The sequence below is a fragment of the Octopus sinensis genome, linkage group LG17, assembly GCF_006345805.1.
Source record: "Octopus sinensis linkage group LG17, ASM634580v1, whole genome shotgun sequence".
NCBI lineage: Eukaryota > Metazoa > Mollusca > Cephalopoda > Octopoda > Octopodidae > Octopus > Octopus sinensis.
This window is the reverse complement of record NC_043013.1, coordinates 43077550-43095740: the sequence shown is the minus strand read 5'-3', so window position 1 is coordinate 43095740 and position 18191 is coordinate 43077550. Positions and strand designations below refer to the sequence as shown.

The 18191-nt window shown below is 37.4% G+C and overlaps 2 protein-coding genes across 7 annotated transcripts in view; both read right to left on the bottom strand.

Moving 5' to 3' along the window:
• Positions 1 to 2042, bottom strand: part of LOC115220812 (epsin) — a 28256-nt gene extending 26214 nt beyond the window's left edge. For all 5 annotated transcript variants that reach the window (XM_029790977.2, XM_036510533.1, XM_029790979.2 and 2 more), the window contains exon 1: positions 1886 to 2042. The gene's annotated coding sequence lies outside the window, so the exon portion shown is untranslated. The remainder of the gene's footprint in view (positions 1 to 1885) is intronic.
• Positions 2043 to 7652: 5610 nt separating this feature from the next.
• The window catches only part of LOC115220782 (SAFB-like transcription modulator), a 35652-nt gene continuing 25113 nt past the window's right edge, over positions 7653 to 18191 (bottom strand). Inside the window, exons 12-17 of one of the 2 annotated variants that reach the window (XM_036510535.1) lie at positions 17118 to 17302; positions 15559 to 15669; positions 15093 to 15239; positions 9333 to 9533; positions 9004 to 9140; positions 7653 to 8307 (exon numbers count right to left, since the gene is read on the bottom strand). In XM_036510535.1, coding sequence (XP_036366428.1) covers positions 7964 to 8307; positions 9004 to 9140; positions 9333 to 9533; positions 15093 to 15239; positions 15559 to 15669; positions 17118 to 17302 — 1125 coding nt within the window. In that variant the 3' untranslated portion in view covers positions 7653 to 7963. Of the gene's footprint in view, positions 8308 to 9003; positions 9141 to 9332; positions 9534 to 15092; positions 15240 to 15558; positions 15670 to 17117; positions 17306 to 18191 lie in introns of both variants that reach the window. The other variant, XM_029790930.2, reaches the window with a different exon arrangement.

Below are 18191 nucleotides of genomic sequence, written 5' to 3'. Positions count from 1 at the left end.
ACCGGTATATAAAACATATTTTACTCTTAGTGTTGTTGAGAAAAGTTTGTATTTTCAAAGTTATTTTGTGTTAAAGTTGTCGTATTTCGGTAATTTCAACCAATCAATGACGTGTATTCAGCTTAATAAAATTACTGCTGTTGTTTGTCAACAACAACTTCTGGCGGTGTATATTTCGCTTGTCACTGTTATTTATGACATATTTCATCTCAGTTATGTTTGTATGAATAAGCGAGTGTATCTGAAGCATGTTTACTTCATGGCACCACCACAATCATTCGTGCATTTCTACCGCTTTTAGTTTGTTTTCTTTTTTTTCCTGTTTTTCAGCTACTATTTTTGGAAAGACTTTTTTCCCCCTACCCACCTCAAATTTCTTTTTCACTTTTTTCCGTAACCCTAAAACCAGTACAAACGCACGATTTTTCGTTTGTCACTGTTATTTATAACAGTGACAAACGAATAATACACCGCCGATAGTTGTTGTTGACAAACAACGCCAGTAAGTTTATATATATATATATATTCTTTCTTGAAAAAAATTGAAATTTTACAAATATATATATATATATATATATATATCTCTACACCACAGGCCTTCAAGCAGGCTAGCCACATGCTAGAAACAACAGTCAAATCTCACAAAACCGTGATAACATAATGTAATCAATCTACTCATATCTTTCTGCAAAGATTTCTTTCAGAATAATTTCCCGCAGTAATTGAAATTTTTAAAATGCGATTTAAAAAAAAAAATTTTTTTTTCAGAATCGGATCCTCCATAACCAAAAACGTGGGATTCCGTAAAAAAAAAATCAATATACATATACATATACATATATATATAAACATATATCCATTTTACCGGAAGTTATGACAGAAAGTCCCCTCCCCATCCACCCTCCACTGTCGTCAGCGCGGCATTTTTTCATATTCGTTTTCTACATACTTGTTAACACCCACCAGGCTGGTTTTTTTTTTAATTCCTGGGTGAAGATCTTTATATTGAACGGCCTTAGCTTTTAGAAGACACTTTCCCAAGGTGCCATGCAGTGGGACTGAACCTTGAACCATATGGTTAGGACGCAAGCTTGTTACCACAGCCACACACTCAAACAAAAGATATTTTTTAAAATGTCATGTATTCTAATAAATTCATAAATATTAGAGTTTAATTTTTTTTTTTTAATGGGAAAATTTCTCCCCTCGTTTTTAAGTGCGTAGTGTCCACAAAATCGACCAAATTTTTTTTTTGCTCCATTATTTCCAATTGTAACCGTTAAAAAAAAAATCTGAAAACTCCCAGTCAAAACACAAACTGTAACTTATGTAAACGACCTTTATTTTTTTTTCCAGAAAATGTTAACGAATTTCATTTTTTTTATTCTACACGTGGTAATTCATACAACCATGAAAAATGCATTTTTTTCAAATTTATTTAAAAAAATCGGAGACCGAATTTATTGATTAAATCCAAGCACAACAGACTATATTAAATGTGTTTGTTAAGAAGAAAGATACTTAAAAAACAACATTCATCAGAGTGACAAAGAAAGGTGGGCGATCTTCCGGGGAGAAGGGTAATCAAGTGGTCGTGAGATAGGCTAAAAATAACAGCTAAATAGACCTTAAAACACACACCAAAAAATCTTTTTTTTTTTATTCTTGGTTTTGCATCCCGTGTGTAAAACACAAATTCGCAAAAACCTTCTGAAAATTCCTGAAAATAATAAAAAAGTTATGCTGCGAGTAAATGGCGTTAAGTGAAACAGAATTCTACCTTCCAACACCCGTGCGTTCGTACGAACATGTATGTGTCGCACAGACGCATGTCGGATTCGTTTATTCTCTATGTGGATATTTAACAGGAAATAATATTGCTTACCTATCTTTTCTGGACGTTCAATCCCAATAATCTTGTCAAGATGCAATCTTCCAGCTTCCTAAAGCCATCTACGATATGAAGTTGAAGGTTAGTTTTAAGTAGTAGTTAACTCCCCTTTTAAGCTGTTCTTTTGAGCACTAGATGGCAGGACCTGTATTTTTTGGGAGGCGGGGATTCTTGACTCTTGAAATATAGTAAAGTTCCTCGCCAGCTCAAAAGCCGCATTCCAAAGTACAAATAGCGGTGTTAAACTGAGGGACGTATTACCTCTTAGACCATTGGGTAGGATTTTAACTCAGAATGCAAGGCGTAAGAATAAATAGCGCAAAGCATCCGATCCAACGTCCTTACAGTTTCAACAACCCGACAATTTTGACGAATACTTTTTCGTCGACGCAGAAAGGGTTAAAGCAAAGTTGGTCTCATCGGGATTTGAACTCAGATTGCAAAAGGTCGAGGATCTTTTCGGTTTGAACGGCAGTTTTTTAAAATAATTTCCACGTAACTAAACACTTATAAATTTCGTATACTGGTAGAATGTGTTTATAAAACATCTTTTTCTCTTGGCTTTATTGAGAAAATTCTATAGTTTGTAAGATATTTGTTGTTTTTCGTTTCTTCAATTTCTGCAATTTCAACCAATCAATGACGTCTATTGACCCTAATATCGATCTATTGCATTTCAATCTGTTTTAGGGTTAGGGGTGGGGGGAAGGGTATCTTTTTTTTTCTTCAGAAATGTAAATAAACCCAATCTGTTTCTTAAACGAGGGACATATTCATACGGCACAGAATGTTTTTTTTACCTCAATAGACGTCATTGTTTGGTTGAAATTGCAGAAATTGAAGAAAAAAAAAAGCAACAAATATCTTACAAACCATAGAATTTTCTCAATAAAGCCAAGAGAAAAAGATGTTTTATAAACACATTCTACCAGTATACGAAGTTTAAAAGTGTTTAGTTACGTGGAAATTATTTTTAAAAAACTGTCGGTCAAACCGAAAACATCCCATTGGTGCCAGGAAACTGTCCATGAACCTAATAATGTAGCTATTTAATCTTTGCTGTTCAGTTGTTTTAAGAACACCAGATTTAGTAAAAGTGTTATTAATGTGACATAAGTTGGCAGTGGGAATGGTGATAAATCCATCAACTGTTGATGAGTTGACAGATTCAACATTTGAATTGAAATTTTTCAATTTATGAACAATATCCTCAATTGTGAGGGACGACAAGTGGATAACACCAGATGAATTTTTAGTTAGCATAGCATTAATACCTACTGCAATCTTAATGAATAATTGTTTATGAACAGGCAAAGAAGTGAGAATATAACATGCTTTTTGAGTTAATGAGCCAATTGTGGCGCCCTGCCTGATGATATAAAATATATCAACATCTGGTTGCTTGTAGTTGATAAAATCATTCATTGCACCTCCAGTCCCCCATAAAAACACAGGTTCTGCATCTGAAATTCTGTGAAGATTCTTCTGCTATTTTTAGAGAGTTAGGTGAAAAAGGCAGAAACTACAGGAACAGTAGTTAATAAGTGCTAGGTACCCAATATCTTGTCAGAACAATATCAGGAGCGTATGTGCGTTTCCAAGGGTACAAAAAGTGTAAAATATAAACAAAGGCATATCTCACCCCCACCGGTAAAAAAATGGATACTTTCTAACAAAATTCTCATCAAATTCTTAGATGCTGTAGATTCAGAGTATATAGGGATTTGTTGGAAAGAATTTTTCGAGAAGTTTCAGAAAATTCACATGACCCGAATTTATTCCCTCATAACTTTCAGGAAAATGAAAGTTTATACAAATACCTTCCAAACGGCATAGATTACGATTATAAAGAAATTTGCAGGAATTTTTTTCTGGGTGGGGAGAGGAGTTTCAGATTAGGAAAGTTGGAATTTCTCCATTTTGACGGGGATTTTTCCAAATTTTTTCCCCATTGAAAAATATCCATTTTCCTGAAAGTTATGAGGGAAAAAATCAGATCGTGTGAATTTTCTGAAGTCATCTCCCCCACCTCCGTTTGTTTGCGTAATTTTTTTTCTCATATTCGTTTTGTACACATTTTTTTACACCTAATAGTCTTTTTTTTTTTGTCGTTTTGGTGACCAGGCACTAAACTAGATCCTGAAAGTTATGAGAGGGGAAAACTGATCGTGTGAACTTTCCGACAATACTCTCCCCACCCCTTCGGAAAACATTTTTCCCACAAATTTCTTTTTAACCATAATCTATGCTGTTTGAAAGGTATTTCTGTAAAATTTCATCAAAAGATATCCATTTTCCTGATAGTTATGAGGAGGAAAAAAACCGGATCGTGTGAATTTTCTGACAGTTCTCTCCCATCCCATCGGAAAATATTTCCCCCACAAACTTCTTTATAATCGTAATTTGTGCCATTTGAACGATGTTTCTAAAATTTTAATAATATATATCCATTTTCCAGTAAGTTATGAGGGAAAAATCGGATCTTGTGAATTTTCCAAAGGTCCTCTCCCCACCCATTCGTTTGTGCAAAAATATTTTTTTCGTATTCGTATTCTACACATTTTTTTTTACAGCTAGTATGTGTTTGTCCCCACCATCGCTTGACAACTGATGCTGATGTGTTTACGTCCCTGTATTTATTTATTCCTGCGCTTTGCATTCTGAGTTAAAATCCTACTCCATGGCCTAATGGAAAAAAAAAAATCCCCATCAAAACAGAGAAGTTCCAGTGAAGCTCTGTGTGAAGCTCAGTGACCAGTATTTTAAGTCTAAGTTTATAGTTTGAGAAACAGTCGAAAGCTTCCTGGATGTCAAAGTAGCAGCATAACTTTTGTTGTGTGTAGGAACATTGATATGTTCCCATTGGGAAAGATATAATAAAGAGTTTATTGGAGAAAGTAGTTAGCTTTGAAACACACTTTTTAATAGAAATAAAAGAGGTACGACTGTGATGATGGCTAGGAACTTTATCACCAGTTCTCAACCCTATCGAAAATCTTTCTAGTGATGGTGCCAATAAAAACGCATTCAGTACGCTCCATAACAAAAGTGGTTGGCATTAGGAAGGACATGCAGTCATAGAAACCATACCAACATGGAGAGAGTCTGGAAAAGGAGGATGATATTAAATTCAAAAAGGTTTTCAGTTTTCCCTTTTATCTAAAATTTTTTTCAAATTTATGTTATGTACAATTTTGAAGAATCATAATTACACATGGTGACTGACTAGGGAGTCAAAAGCACCGAAAGTTTAAGAAATAGGTTAGTCTCAACAAATTGAGACATTGCTAAGATATAAACCAACATCTCACTACAGTAGGCTGTTTTGATGACATAACCAGGGAAGTTAGTAAACCCCAACAAATCTGAAAGCTATATGCCAACAGACCATTTGTCCCTCATATGTTCAATCCACCCGAACAGTTTTTTTAAGGAAGGAGAGAAGATACGAAGGAGGAGCAGGTCCATCAACTCTACATGCTCCAAATACAAACATAAATAGGGTCTTCTTACCGGTGAAGACACTAACATAACAGCAGTAACAGGGATTCAGAGGTGAGCTGGCAGAACCGTTAGCACGCCGAGCGAAATGCGTAGCCGTATTTCATCTGCCGTTACGTTCTGAGTTCGAATTCCGCCGAGGTCGACTTTGCCTTTCATCCTTTCGGGGTTGATAAATTAAGTACCAGTTATGCACTGGGGTCGATGTAATCGACTTAATCCATTTGTCTGTTCTTGTTTGTCCCCTCTGTGTTTAGCCCCTTGTGGGTAGTAAAGAAACAGGATTCAGAGAGAGTAAAGGAAACAACAGAGGTATAAAGCAAGGTTAAGAAGAGTACATGAAGCAGTGAGAAATGACAATCAAAATCCTTTGTGTTTTGTAGTGAATAAAATTTATTTTTCCATATATTACATTCTATGTGGTCTCTTTTTACTTCTTTATTACATTCTTTAGTTGCTCTTTTCCCCCCATCTCCCACCACCTAGTAAATACAATGTCTGGGTTCTTCCCCATCTCCTCTTTCATTGTTAATATATTCAAATAAGTGAAGTAGGGGAAATAATAGAAAGATAAGAACAGAATGCAGGAAATAAATAAAGACAGTAAAAGAGGAGTGGTATGGAGATAGGAAGATGGATCTGAGTGTGTGTGTATGTATATATATATATATATATATATATATATATATATACATACACACACACAGAAACACAATAATAGCTTAGGAGTGAAATTAGGATTTCTCGGTTTTCTGTGAATTGATTTTGATAAATTTTTCCCAGCTTTCATTAAACCTGTGTAACGTGATTTCTTTGGGGTTTTTTTTTTGTTTTTATTTCATATTCTTCAGTTTTGGGGTGAACCACACTAACAGCTTTTGAATGAAGACAGCCCATCTAGACATTTTTTTTCTTCCAAGCATGCATTGTGTATATATTTAACAGAAAACCATAATAATAATATAATATTTATTGACATAATGAATTATTTAGCCACATGAGAGCCAAACAAGAAATGATCCAATTGTGGGACCACCAAGAGTATGACAGTTAGGGATTTAAGGAATATTAGCTGCAACTTATGTGGGGAAACCTGCACAAACAAGCAAAGCCATTTTCACTGCCTCCAGACTTCCTCATGTACCAAAACCCACCAGAAATTACATCCTTTGGACCATGGCTTCAATGCGACAACCCCTGAAACTGCCTCGTCACAGGAGTTTGAGGCTTCAATGGGCCCAATGATACGACATTAAACTCAGTTGTGTTCTATTCACTGATGAAACCAAGGCGACCCTTGACGAACCTGATGGTTGGGCAAAAAGGTTCGGTCTATTTTGGAGATGAGCGTCACCAACGTTTACGACATCAACAACAGGGTGAGGGAGTCATGTTGTAGGCTGGTATCATTGGTGACAGACTTGTTAGCCCAGTCAGGGTGCCTGAAGAGTTTAAAGTGACTGTAGCAGCCTACTGCAATCTCCTGAAGGAGGTCTTGGATCCCTGGTTAGATGACATACTGCTGTCACTTCTAAAGAATCTCGTATTCATGCATGACAATGCTCCCTCCCACTCTGCTAGGACCACCCAAGCATTCCTAGGGCCTTACAACATACAAGGTGAGAGGTTGATGGTGTGGCCATGAGCATCACCAGTTCTCAACCCTATTGAAAATTTTTGATCCATCATTAAACAAGATGTTTATGCCGATGGATGCCAATTTACATCAAAAGATGTTTTATGGGCAACCATCAAAGCTGCAGAAGAGGCAGTCCAACCTGCTGCTATTAAGAAATTCCTTTCTATCATAATAAACACAAGGCCTGAAATTTCAGAGTATGGGGCCAGTCGATCGGATTGACCCCAGTACACAACTGGAACTTAATTTATGGACTCCGAAAGGACGAAAGGAAAGTTGACCTCGGTGGTGGAATTTGAACTCAGAACACAGTAGCAGATGAAATACCACGAAGCATTTTGCCTGGCATGCTAACAATTCTGCCAGCTCGCTGCCTTCTATGACTAGTATAGTTTTTGAAGTTATCCGTCAAAATGGCGCTCATGTGGCTAAATAATTCATTATGTCAATGTTATAATATTATTATGGTTTTCTATTAAATATATACACAGTGTATGCTTAATATGTATCATTATTATTCATTTTCTAAAAACAAATGTCTAGATGGGCTATTTTCATTCAAAAGCTGTTAGCGTGGTTCACCCAAAAACTGAAGAATCTGAAATAAAAATAGAAATTACGGTACACAGAATAATAAAAACATAACGGAAAACTGAGAAATCCTAAATTCACTCCTAAGCTATTAGTGTGATTCTGGGTGTATGTGTACACACACACATTTGTGTGTGTGCACATGTGTCAGTTAAAAAAATATGGAAGGACAGAAATATGATTGGATGCTCAGGAACCAAACACTAAGTGACAATTGGAATGAAGGTTGGGGGTGATATATGGCTGTAGGGCAGGGTTTTATTATCTGTCTCAGGTTCCATCTGCCCCTCCGAGTCAAACACCCTGCCAAGACTCCCACCCCTTGGTCCTCAGTTTGGGTTTCACATGGATCCCATAATGTTGTAAACATTAAAGCGAGGCTGTTGCACACGTCCACCCATGTTGTTGCTACCACCATGTGTATTCATCATCATCATCCCACCTTGTGGTTGAGAGCTGCCAAACATGTTACCAGGTCTCTGTTTCTGTCCCATCCCACCACTGCTACTACTGGCAACAAATGCTCCAGTAGCATCTCGCCCTGTTGTGTTCATGGGGTTACCAAGGCACCGGTCATTGGGTCGGATCATATCACTGTTCATGTTTCCATGCATGTGGGACCAGTTTTCCGCTTTCCTATCTACACTGCCAGACCCCCAAGAAGGTCTCTGCTCAGGCCCACCACCTAAAAGGAAGAAGACAAGAATTAAAAAAAACAGAAAATATATTCTTTATTAAAACACAAATATGATAAAAGTTTTCAATAAATTCATTTTTTCTAACAGAACAAGAGATACCTACAGAGAAGTGGGCTGATGGATGTAGAGACAGAGATATAGGGAAGAATAGGGTTCTGAGGATGTAGTGAGTGATATATATATATATACAGATGAGAGCTGGAGAAATGAATAGGGAAGGAGACAACTAGAGATAATATAGATATATAAGTGCAGGCGTGATTGTGTGATAAGAAGCCTGCTTCCTAACCACATGGTTCTGGGTTCACTTCCACTGCATGGTAGCTCGAGCATGTGTCTTCTACTATAGCCTCAGGCCAGCCAAAGCTTTGTCAGTGGATTTGGTAGACAGAAACTGAAAGAAGTCCGTTGTATGTATATAAGTATATATGTGTGTCTGTGTGTGTTTGTCATTGTGTCTGTTTGTCCCCCCCACTGCCACTTGACAACTGGTGTTGGTGTGTGTCTCCATAATTTAGCAGTTCAGCAAAAGAGACTGACAGAATAAGTACCAGGCTTAAAAAATAAGTATCGGGGTTGATACATTCGAAAAAATTCAAGGCAGTGCCCCAGCATGGCCACAGTCTAGTGATCAAAACAAGTAAAAGATGAAAAAGATATTGTGAGAAACAATGAAAATTTACCAGAAGTTCTCATTCGACCTGATCTATTATGAGCTGGAATAATTTGTCTGTCGATATCTCTTCCTCGGTCAGGACCATTAAATCTTCTATCAAGTTCTCCACTTGGTCCCATATCTCTTCTGAACTCGTTGGGCATCCTGGAAATAAAGGTGAATCAGACACAACAGTAAGTAGGAAATTACTATATCACAGAAGTATTTAGAAACATGTTGAACAAGAGGCGCTTTGTTATTATGTATGCAACATGGTGTGTAAATCAACATCAACCTGCATTTATAGCTAAAAGCAGCAGTAAAAAAATTTCAGGTTTCAATAAAGAGCAAAATTACCGATTGAGATGGTCATCTGTTAGAAACTGGTCATCAGGTCGTCTTTCACCACTGCCTCGAAAATCTCGGAAGAGATCCATCTCCCTTCTCATCATTTCTCTTTCTTTATATTCATTGAAACGGCCTCCAGTTTCTCTGCCCTCCCTTCTTTCAAAACGGTCCATTTGTCTTCCATAATCTGGTTCCTCAAGTTGTTCAAAGCTGAGAGAGAGAGAGAGAAAGAGATAAAAAAAAATGGATGAAATAATATATAGCCTATGGCAATGCTCCAGCATGGTCATAGTCAAATGACTGAAACAAGTAAATGAACACACACACACACAATCATCATCATCATCATTATTACTCTTATTACTGTTATCTAACATCTATTTTCCATGTTTGTATGGGATACGTGGTTTGACAGGATCCAGCAAGCTGCAAGTCTGTGCCAAGCTACTATACCAGAATTGGCATGGTTTCCATAGCTGGATGCCCTTCCTAATGCCAACCACTCTGCAGAGTGTACTGGGTGCACTTTTCATGCCACTGGCACTAGTGAGGAAAGCTATGTAAACTTGTAGGACTGAAATAGAAAAAGAAAGAAACAGCTCCCACTACTAAGAAGGAAGTGTTTGAAAGGGGAAGCAGAGTTGGGTAGCTTCATGCCAAGTGTTGAAAGGCTAAAGTTTGACAGAGGACCAAGTACAGGCATCTTGCTATAAAAGGAGGTAAAATGAAGGTAGTGATTTGGGCTAGGGCAAGGTACAAGAGGGTGAGCACAAATGAGGATATGGACAGTGGGTCATAGGGGAGGAGGTGCGATTGGATACTTTCATAAGGGTGTGGGGAAAACAAAAGATAATTAAAGACAAAGATGGAGGTGAATATAATAAGTAATGAACAAGGACAGAGGTGTATTTGAAGACGAATACCAGTATGAAGAGGGGCAAGATAAGAGATATGAGAGTGGCTCAAGAAGGGTATAAGACCAAAAAGTAGTGGGGTGATGTTCAAGGTCTGAGAGTAGCGGAGTGGAAGAGGTTTTAAAATGGAGTATAGCAGCAGGAGAGAGCAGTAGTTGAAGGTATCGCATGGACGCGACCGGTGGAAATAGTGTGGGCAGCGATTATGATGAGGAATCGAAGTGGTTCAGGACGAGGAGGGGGGATAGAGAGGTGAACAGTTGTTAGTGAATAGAAGTGCCAATTCTGCTCTCAGATGATTATAGCAGCTTAGTAGAACCAAAGATGGAGGAGTGATCGGTGTTAGGGGATGAGAATCAGGGGATTCTCAAATTCTTGATATGTCACATAGAGAGGAGGTAAGGGCAGAGCCCTGTATAAACAAGTCATTTTAGGATACTATTTTTTACTGTAATGGATAGGTCTTCTAGAGCACAGTGAAACACCAATCATCTCATTCCTTTGTCATCTCTTCCACAAGGCCCAGCATCTTGAGATCAAACTTCAATACTTCTTCCCTTGTCTTCCTGGGACTCCCTCTTCCGCAAGTTCCAGCACACAGACATTGCACCTCCAGAGCATACTAACCACATTCCTCTCTAGTCTTCGGATGTCCTCTGCATTCAGGGCCCATATCTCACTGACATGTGGCTTTGCTGTATGTACACAAGCATCATACTATTTGCTTTTCACTTGCTGAGAGTGAACTTTTGTTGCCAACAAAAGTAATAGCTTTCATTCTAAACTTTTCTCTGTCTGTTCTTATTGTAGCCACTACTCTTTCAGAACATCCTCCTCCATTGCAAATTACATCACCTTGGCAACTGTTGTAACATAATTTGTTACATACAATATATAAGATAACCAAACAACAGTGTAATGAACTAACAAATCTCTTTATAAACCAATAATCAATATTCCTTATGAACTAATCAACTGACGCCACCCAACTTCACTCGACTCCAAACTCTGAACCTCTGATGAACTCACTCGGATTGTTACTATTTATATTTTACTCAGACCAGTCTATCTCTTGCAAGGGGATGTCATAACTCTCAAAACAACAGCTCCCCTTTTGAGATTTCAACTAGTGAGAAAGTGGAATTAAAAATTTTTTTCCTTCTAGCACCTCTCTATCTTTCCTTTTTTTTTTTAGCTGTTCTGCCTTAATTGTTGCCCGACTTTTAAGGTAGTATTGTTTGTTGCACACAGCACTTTTTCTTTACGTCCATACTAAGCACTCGTTAGCACTCTTGTTTTTTTTTTTTTTTTGGAAAATTAATATCTTTTTCGTTTAGGCAATCTCATTTTTGTCCGCCCATGGTTTGCAATCTTGCTTAAAACTCTCCTTGTACCTTCTGTAGAACAATGCAAAAATTTATATCTTCCTCTGGGTTATAACTGAATTCATTAATCGAGTTTGAAACATCGTCCAGCAAAAATGAACTTACCTCATTTTGGGACTTTTTGGAATATAGTTCTAATAATTGTTGTTGTTGTAGTTGTTGCTGTAATAGTTGCTTCTGCAACTGCTGTTGCTGCTCTTCTACTTGCTTTTGCAACTGTACTATGGAAGCTAATAGGACTTCCATTATTTAACTAGTTGTATCATGAACAAATTGCTAAATAACCTTGTTGCCAGATGTTGTAACGCAATTTGTTACGTACAATAAATAAGACAACCACACAACAGTAACAAACTAATAATCGATATTCCTTGTGAACTAACCTGAACTTCACTCGGACCAGTCTATCTCTCGCAAGGGGGAGGGGTGATGTTGTAACTCTCATCACAACAGTATCAGACTCTAGGAAGTCCCCAGAGCATTTAAGAGAATCAATTTGCTATTCATCCTTGATCTTTATGGCACATGAGCATCTTCCACATACAAACACTACTGTTGCTGTTAATCTTCCTGTGATCCCACTGCACTACATGGATTTCCACAGTTAGTAAAGGGTACACTATAAGGATTTCCTGCCTACACCCTTCCTACATATTAAAGCAGGGCCATTTACCTGATGTAGGTAGTTCTTGCTTACTAGAACCTTGGTCTTGCTAAGTTAACTTTAACCCTTTCGTTACTAACCCGGCCGTAGCCGGCCGAACAATTTTTTGGTTCAAAGTATCAACCCGGCCGTTAGAACCCATTGTTATTTAAATGTAAATTTGAACCCAAATCTCGTTGGTACATTCGTTAAAGCATGTGATTTCACATTGTAAATAGTTAAGTTATAGTATCCGACATTGCTTGAAGTGATATCTCAACTCAGTGAATTTTGGGAGATTTTTTTCCACATGTTTTACGGCATCGATTTTTCTTCAACTTTGAAAATGGATAGGAGTTTCATGTTATCAAGCATTGATTCCGAATTTAAAGCTTTGTCAACGGAAAATAGGGAGATATCGAGAAAAAGAATGAAATAGGTACTAAAGCACGTGGTGTACAAAATAATGAATATTTTTTTATCCGAAAATGAAAGCAGCGCCTTCCGAAGAAACAAAGCGGCCAAGGCGACAGCGAAGACGATTTTACATCGGAATGAAGTAAAAAAACTTTTTAAATGTTTTTATTAGCAATTTTTCTGAGGAGATAAAGTTTATCTATAGCCTTTCTTAGGAAGTGAAACCATTAGACTTTTATTTTTTTCAGTATGCTAGTTTGAAGCGATCAATGTGGAAACAAACTTACGCAGATTGTAAACAAACCCAAAATCGGGGTTCAAAGTTTGGGAAATTTGTGAAGCAAATTACTGGGTACTGCGTGGATTTAGTTTTTATACAGGGAAAATAATGTTAGTCAGCATGGCTTAGGGTACGATGTGGTCTGGAAGTTATTGTTTGAAGCGATCAATGTGGAAACGCACTTACGCAGATTGTAAACAAACCCAAAATCGGGGTTCAAAGTTTGGGAAATTTGTGAAGCAAATTACTGGGTACTGCGTGGATTTAGTTTTTATACAGGGAAAATAATATTAGTCAGCATGGCCTAGGGAACGATATGGTCTGGAATTTATCACTTCCATACCATAACCAGGGCCGTATATTATTTTTTGACTGATTTCTTTAGTTCGGTCAAACTTACGGTGGATTCCAATATTTCAGTTTATTCCACCTTTATGGTACACCTGTTGTGCATTAAATTCAACTGATGTGCACAATTCTTCTTTATCAAAATTTTGTTGCATACCCATTTGAATATTAGCTGATGATTCATTTTCTATAGTGATGTTTAAACAAAATTTTTATTTTTTACCTTTTGCTCAATTTAAAATTTTAATATTTTTACCTTTTGCTCAATTTACCTGGATTTACCTGTAATTAAAGTCACTTTGAGTCAAAAGTTATGCAATAGAATTGATTAAGAACCCTTCCTTTAATTATGTTCCAAATATTTCATTAAAATGTTGATAAGTAAAAAAGTTACAGTTATTTAATGAAACAAGCCTAAATTCATGATTATTTTAGAATTTAATTGAAACTCATGAGGGGTGTATTTTGGTCAGAAATATAGTAACGAAAGGGTTAAGGCCCTTCAATTTCAGGTTTTGCTTCCATGCCTGGAATTTCTTTTCTAATTCTGTTGCAGATTCTGTAGTGAGAGGGAAATCCTCAGCATATACTTGTTCACAGTGGTATCCGGTCTTGAATTTTTCTGTTATGGCCTGGAGAGCAGTGATGATTAGGAGGGAACTGAGCCCTGGTGAATGCCTAACTGTATGATAAACTGACCACTGTACTCGCAACTAATTCTCACCTTACTGACAGCATCCCTGTAAATAGTTTTTACTGGTTTCAAAAGCCATTCATCTACCTATAGCTTCCTCGGAGACTCCCATATCACAGACAGAGGGACTCTGTCAAAGGCTTTCTCCATGTCAGCAAATGCCAAGTACAACAGTTTACTCTTTGCTAAATACTTCTTGTACAGTTGTCTGAGAAGATAGTATCAGTAGTACTTCTCCCTAACACAAACCCAAACTGTATTTCATCTAACCTGTTTCTAATTAATTGGGCTATAACACACTCTTTCTCTCTATATATCTCTCCGACTTTCATTACCTGGTTCAGCAATTTGACACCTCTGTAATTACTTCTCTCTAAAGCATCTCCCTAATATTTGTAGCAGCTAACTATAACGCTGCTACACTAGCCATTGGTGATGACAACTTCCTGAATAACTTGATTAACTATACAGGTGACTAGACCATATCCTACTCCAACAGATATTTTAAGCATCTCAGTGGTAATTCCCGATGGACTAAGGCTTTGCCCATCTTCACATCCTTTATTGTTTTATCTATCATACTTCTGTCAACTTGGATAGCTGATCCCTCAGTTGGGTTCAAACTGGGAAGATTCCCTTTCTCACATGTATTCTCCACATTTAATAGCCTTTCCTAGTAACACTTCCAAACCTCTTTCTTTACAAAGTCACGAAGTGCAAGCATATCATTTACCCATCTATACCCATTTATCACCCACAGCATCTCAATTCTCTTTGATATCTTGTCTAGCAATTTGGAACACCTATCATCTCTGATCCTCATGTGAGACATTAGCAAACCTTTCTTTCTACTTCTGCTCTTGCTAGATAGACCTGTCACCTACCTTCCCTGTCAGCCACCTCCATTTCCACTATTTTTAAACCTGTCTTTTCTCTTCTATGATCCTGTCTACTTCACTAATCCACCATCATGTCACCCTTGGTCTGACAAGCTTTGTTCCAGTCACATATCACGTGTTGCCCTCATTAAATTATATACATAATAGAATTAGGTAATAATGACATTGTCTCCATCACCCATAACTTACCGAGATTCATTCTGGAATGGAGGTTCAAATCTAGGAAGGTTCCTGGAATTCATCATCCTGCGTCTTTTGGGTTCATCCCAGAGCTCTCCCTTACGTGGGTTCTTTCGATCTGGAGGTCTCTGCACAGAATGCGTTATTTCTTCCAGCCTATTTTAAACAACAAACAACACTACTGGGTCATTGTCTTGCTTCCTTCATTATGAGATCAAAAGATCAACATTACAATATCTTTTCATACATTTGTTATTTCATACGTATGAATCTCATTTGAGGTTACTTTCCACAATTAGGAAAAGGTCCTACATCCTAATCACCAATGCCACAAACAAAACAAACAAGAAATTATACAAACGGAAATCAAAAAACATTATCAGATTAAGTAAGTGATATCAAAGATTATCAGAAAAAAATAAAACAGACATTAAGTTGATATAGTAAGAGTAATATATCACAAACTGTCTCTTACCGCAACATTTCAGCACAGCGCATCTCTACACTACGTCTTTCCATTTTGAGAATTTCTTTTTCCATTCTGTATTTTAGTAGTTTTTCTTTCTCCAGCTTCATTTTCTCCAGCCTGAGAAGTATGAAAGAATATAAAGATATCAAGAATTTAAACAAAGAACAAAACAAAAATGAAAGTTTACACACACCAATCTGTAGCTACTCCGACATGCATTACTCAACAGAATATCCAAGAGACTGCCAGAAATCTTAAATCATAGAACATCTTCATTCCAAAATCTTAAAGAATATATGTATTAGATAAGATGGTTCTATAGATAGCCATAAAAACAGGATGGTCACAGTTGGAATACTTTTACTCTTTTACTTGTTTCAGTCATTTGACTGCGGCCATGCTGGAGCACCGCCTTTAGTCGAGCAACTCGACCCCGGGACTTATTCTTTTGTAAGCCCAGTACTTATTCTATCGGGCTCTTTTGCCGAACCGCTAGGTGACGGGGACGTAAACACACCAGCATCGGTTGTCAAGCAATGCTAGGGGGACAAACACAGACACACAAACATATATATATACACACACACACACACATATATATATATACATATATACGACAGGCTTCTTTCAGTTTCCGTCTACCAAATCCACTCACAAGGCATTGGTCGGCCCGAGGCTATAGTAGAAGACACTTGCCCAAGGTACCACGCAGTGGGACTGAACCCGGAACCATGTGGTTGGTTAGCAAGCTACTTACCACACAGCCACTTAAAAAACATAGAGAACAGTTCACCACAATAATAATCAAGGAGCTGTATGTCTGACAAATATTTCGTTTAATTTCTGCTGCTAAGCTGAATTCTCCTTTAGGTTTCAAAAGAACAGTGAGGAAAGCTACTCCAAATATACAATATTCTCTTCATCTCTATACAGAATCAAAAGTTTTCAATGGTCTGCAACAAACTCATTGGATTAATGGATCTCATGAGTAAATATGTCACTCAATACATCTTACATATTCTGATCATTTTCTTCTCCTGTCATTGAATATCTTCCTTCTTTCAACATACACTTAAAATGACACATCCCCTGCTCTTGTGATGAATTTCCTAATTCCCCACAAGCCATAAATTCTATCTAAAAGATCTTCGAAATATTTTTAGAGTTGCACCAGAAGAGAAGAGCAGTATTTAAAGTTCTTTCTCAGTGTGTCCAAGGCTATTAGAAGGAGGGAAGAACTTATTTTTAGATCAGAGACCCATCTTGAAAGTGAAAGAGTGTGTACTCTGCTAAAGGCCTCCAAGAACCAGATGTGGAGTCAAACCAGGTGACAGAAGTTTCTGTCACAAAAACTGGAGTAGTCCCTCAGACAAGGTTTAATGTTTCTATCTATGAAATTTCACTGACAAAGCATTGGTCAACTTGAGCTTATGATACAAGACACTTGCCTGATGTGCTGCACAGTGACAGTGAACCTGAAATCATGTCGTTGTTAAATAAATTTAACCATACAATGATGGAATCCAACATTAAGCAATTATGATTTCAGTGGAATTTCAACGAACCTTAACTGCTCCCGCATAATGTCCAATCTTATGGCCTCCTCTTGCTGTTGTTTTTCCACATCCTTCTGAAGCTTTAAAGCTAATCCAAGATTTTGTGACCGACGTTTCTCCTGTGCTTTCGGGCCCTTTTTTCTCCAGCGTGCAGTCTTCTGTCGTTTCTCCTGAAGTTTGTTGGAAATTTTCATTTTCTTTTGAAAAAAAATGGAAAATGAAATGAGAATAAGTTTCAAGTACCACAAATAAAACATAATGTACAAAAGAAAATATAAAACAACTGATCCTACAGGACAATATCTTACAAAGGCATGAAATATGTTAAGTCTAGAATCAAACATCACGATGAATCAGACATCCCAGATTCATCGAGCGGTTGGCATTAGGAAGGGCATCCAGCTGTAGAAACTGCCAGATCAGATTGGAGCCTGGTGCAGCCATCTGGTTCGCCAGTCCTCAGTCAAATCATCCATGGAAAGCAGACGTTGAACAATGATGATGAGATTAATATAGCATAATATTGCTTTCAAATTTTGGCACTAGGCCAGCTATTTCATGGAAGGGGCTAAGTCAATTAAATCAACCCCAGTGCTCAACTTTTACTTATCAACCCTGAGAGGAAGAATAGTAAAGTTGACCCCAGCAGCAATTGAACCCAGTATTTTGCCTGGGGTGCTAACAATTCTGCCAGCTCATTACCCTAGATTGATTAATATAACAATATTAACATAACACTATAAAACATCCCATAGATTATAGCTATTCAGTATAATACTGAATACCATATCATAATATCTCCATATCTCTTGATAAAGAACAAAAGAATTTTTCCTTAGGTCCGTCAGTCATTCTTTTGTCTTAATTCATTTTCCATACTAGAATAAGACTTGCGTTCTCCTCCTCCTGTTAATCATTCAAGACGTGGAAGCAAAACAAGTTTTATCAATGAAGCAAACCAGACAAAGCATGGAAAGTTGACTTATTTGTAGTGTTTCAGGTTAAAGATCAGAAGCTCCTTCATACATGCACATCAACATCAGCACTATTTTCTGGCTGGAACCATTTCAACTTCTGCACACA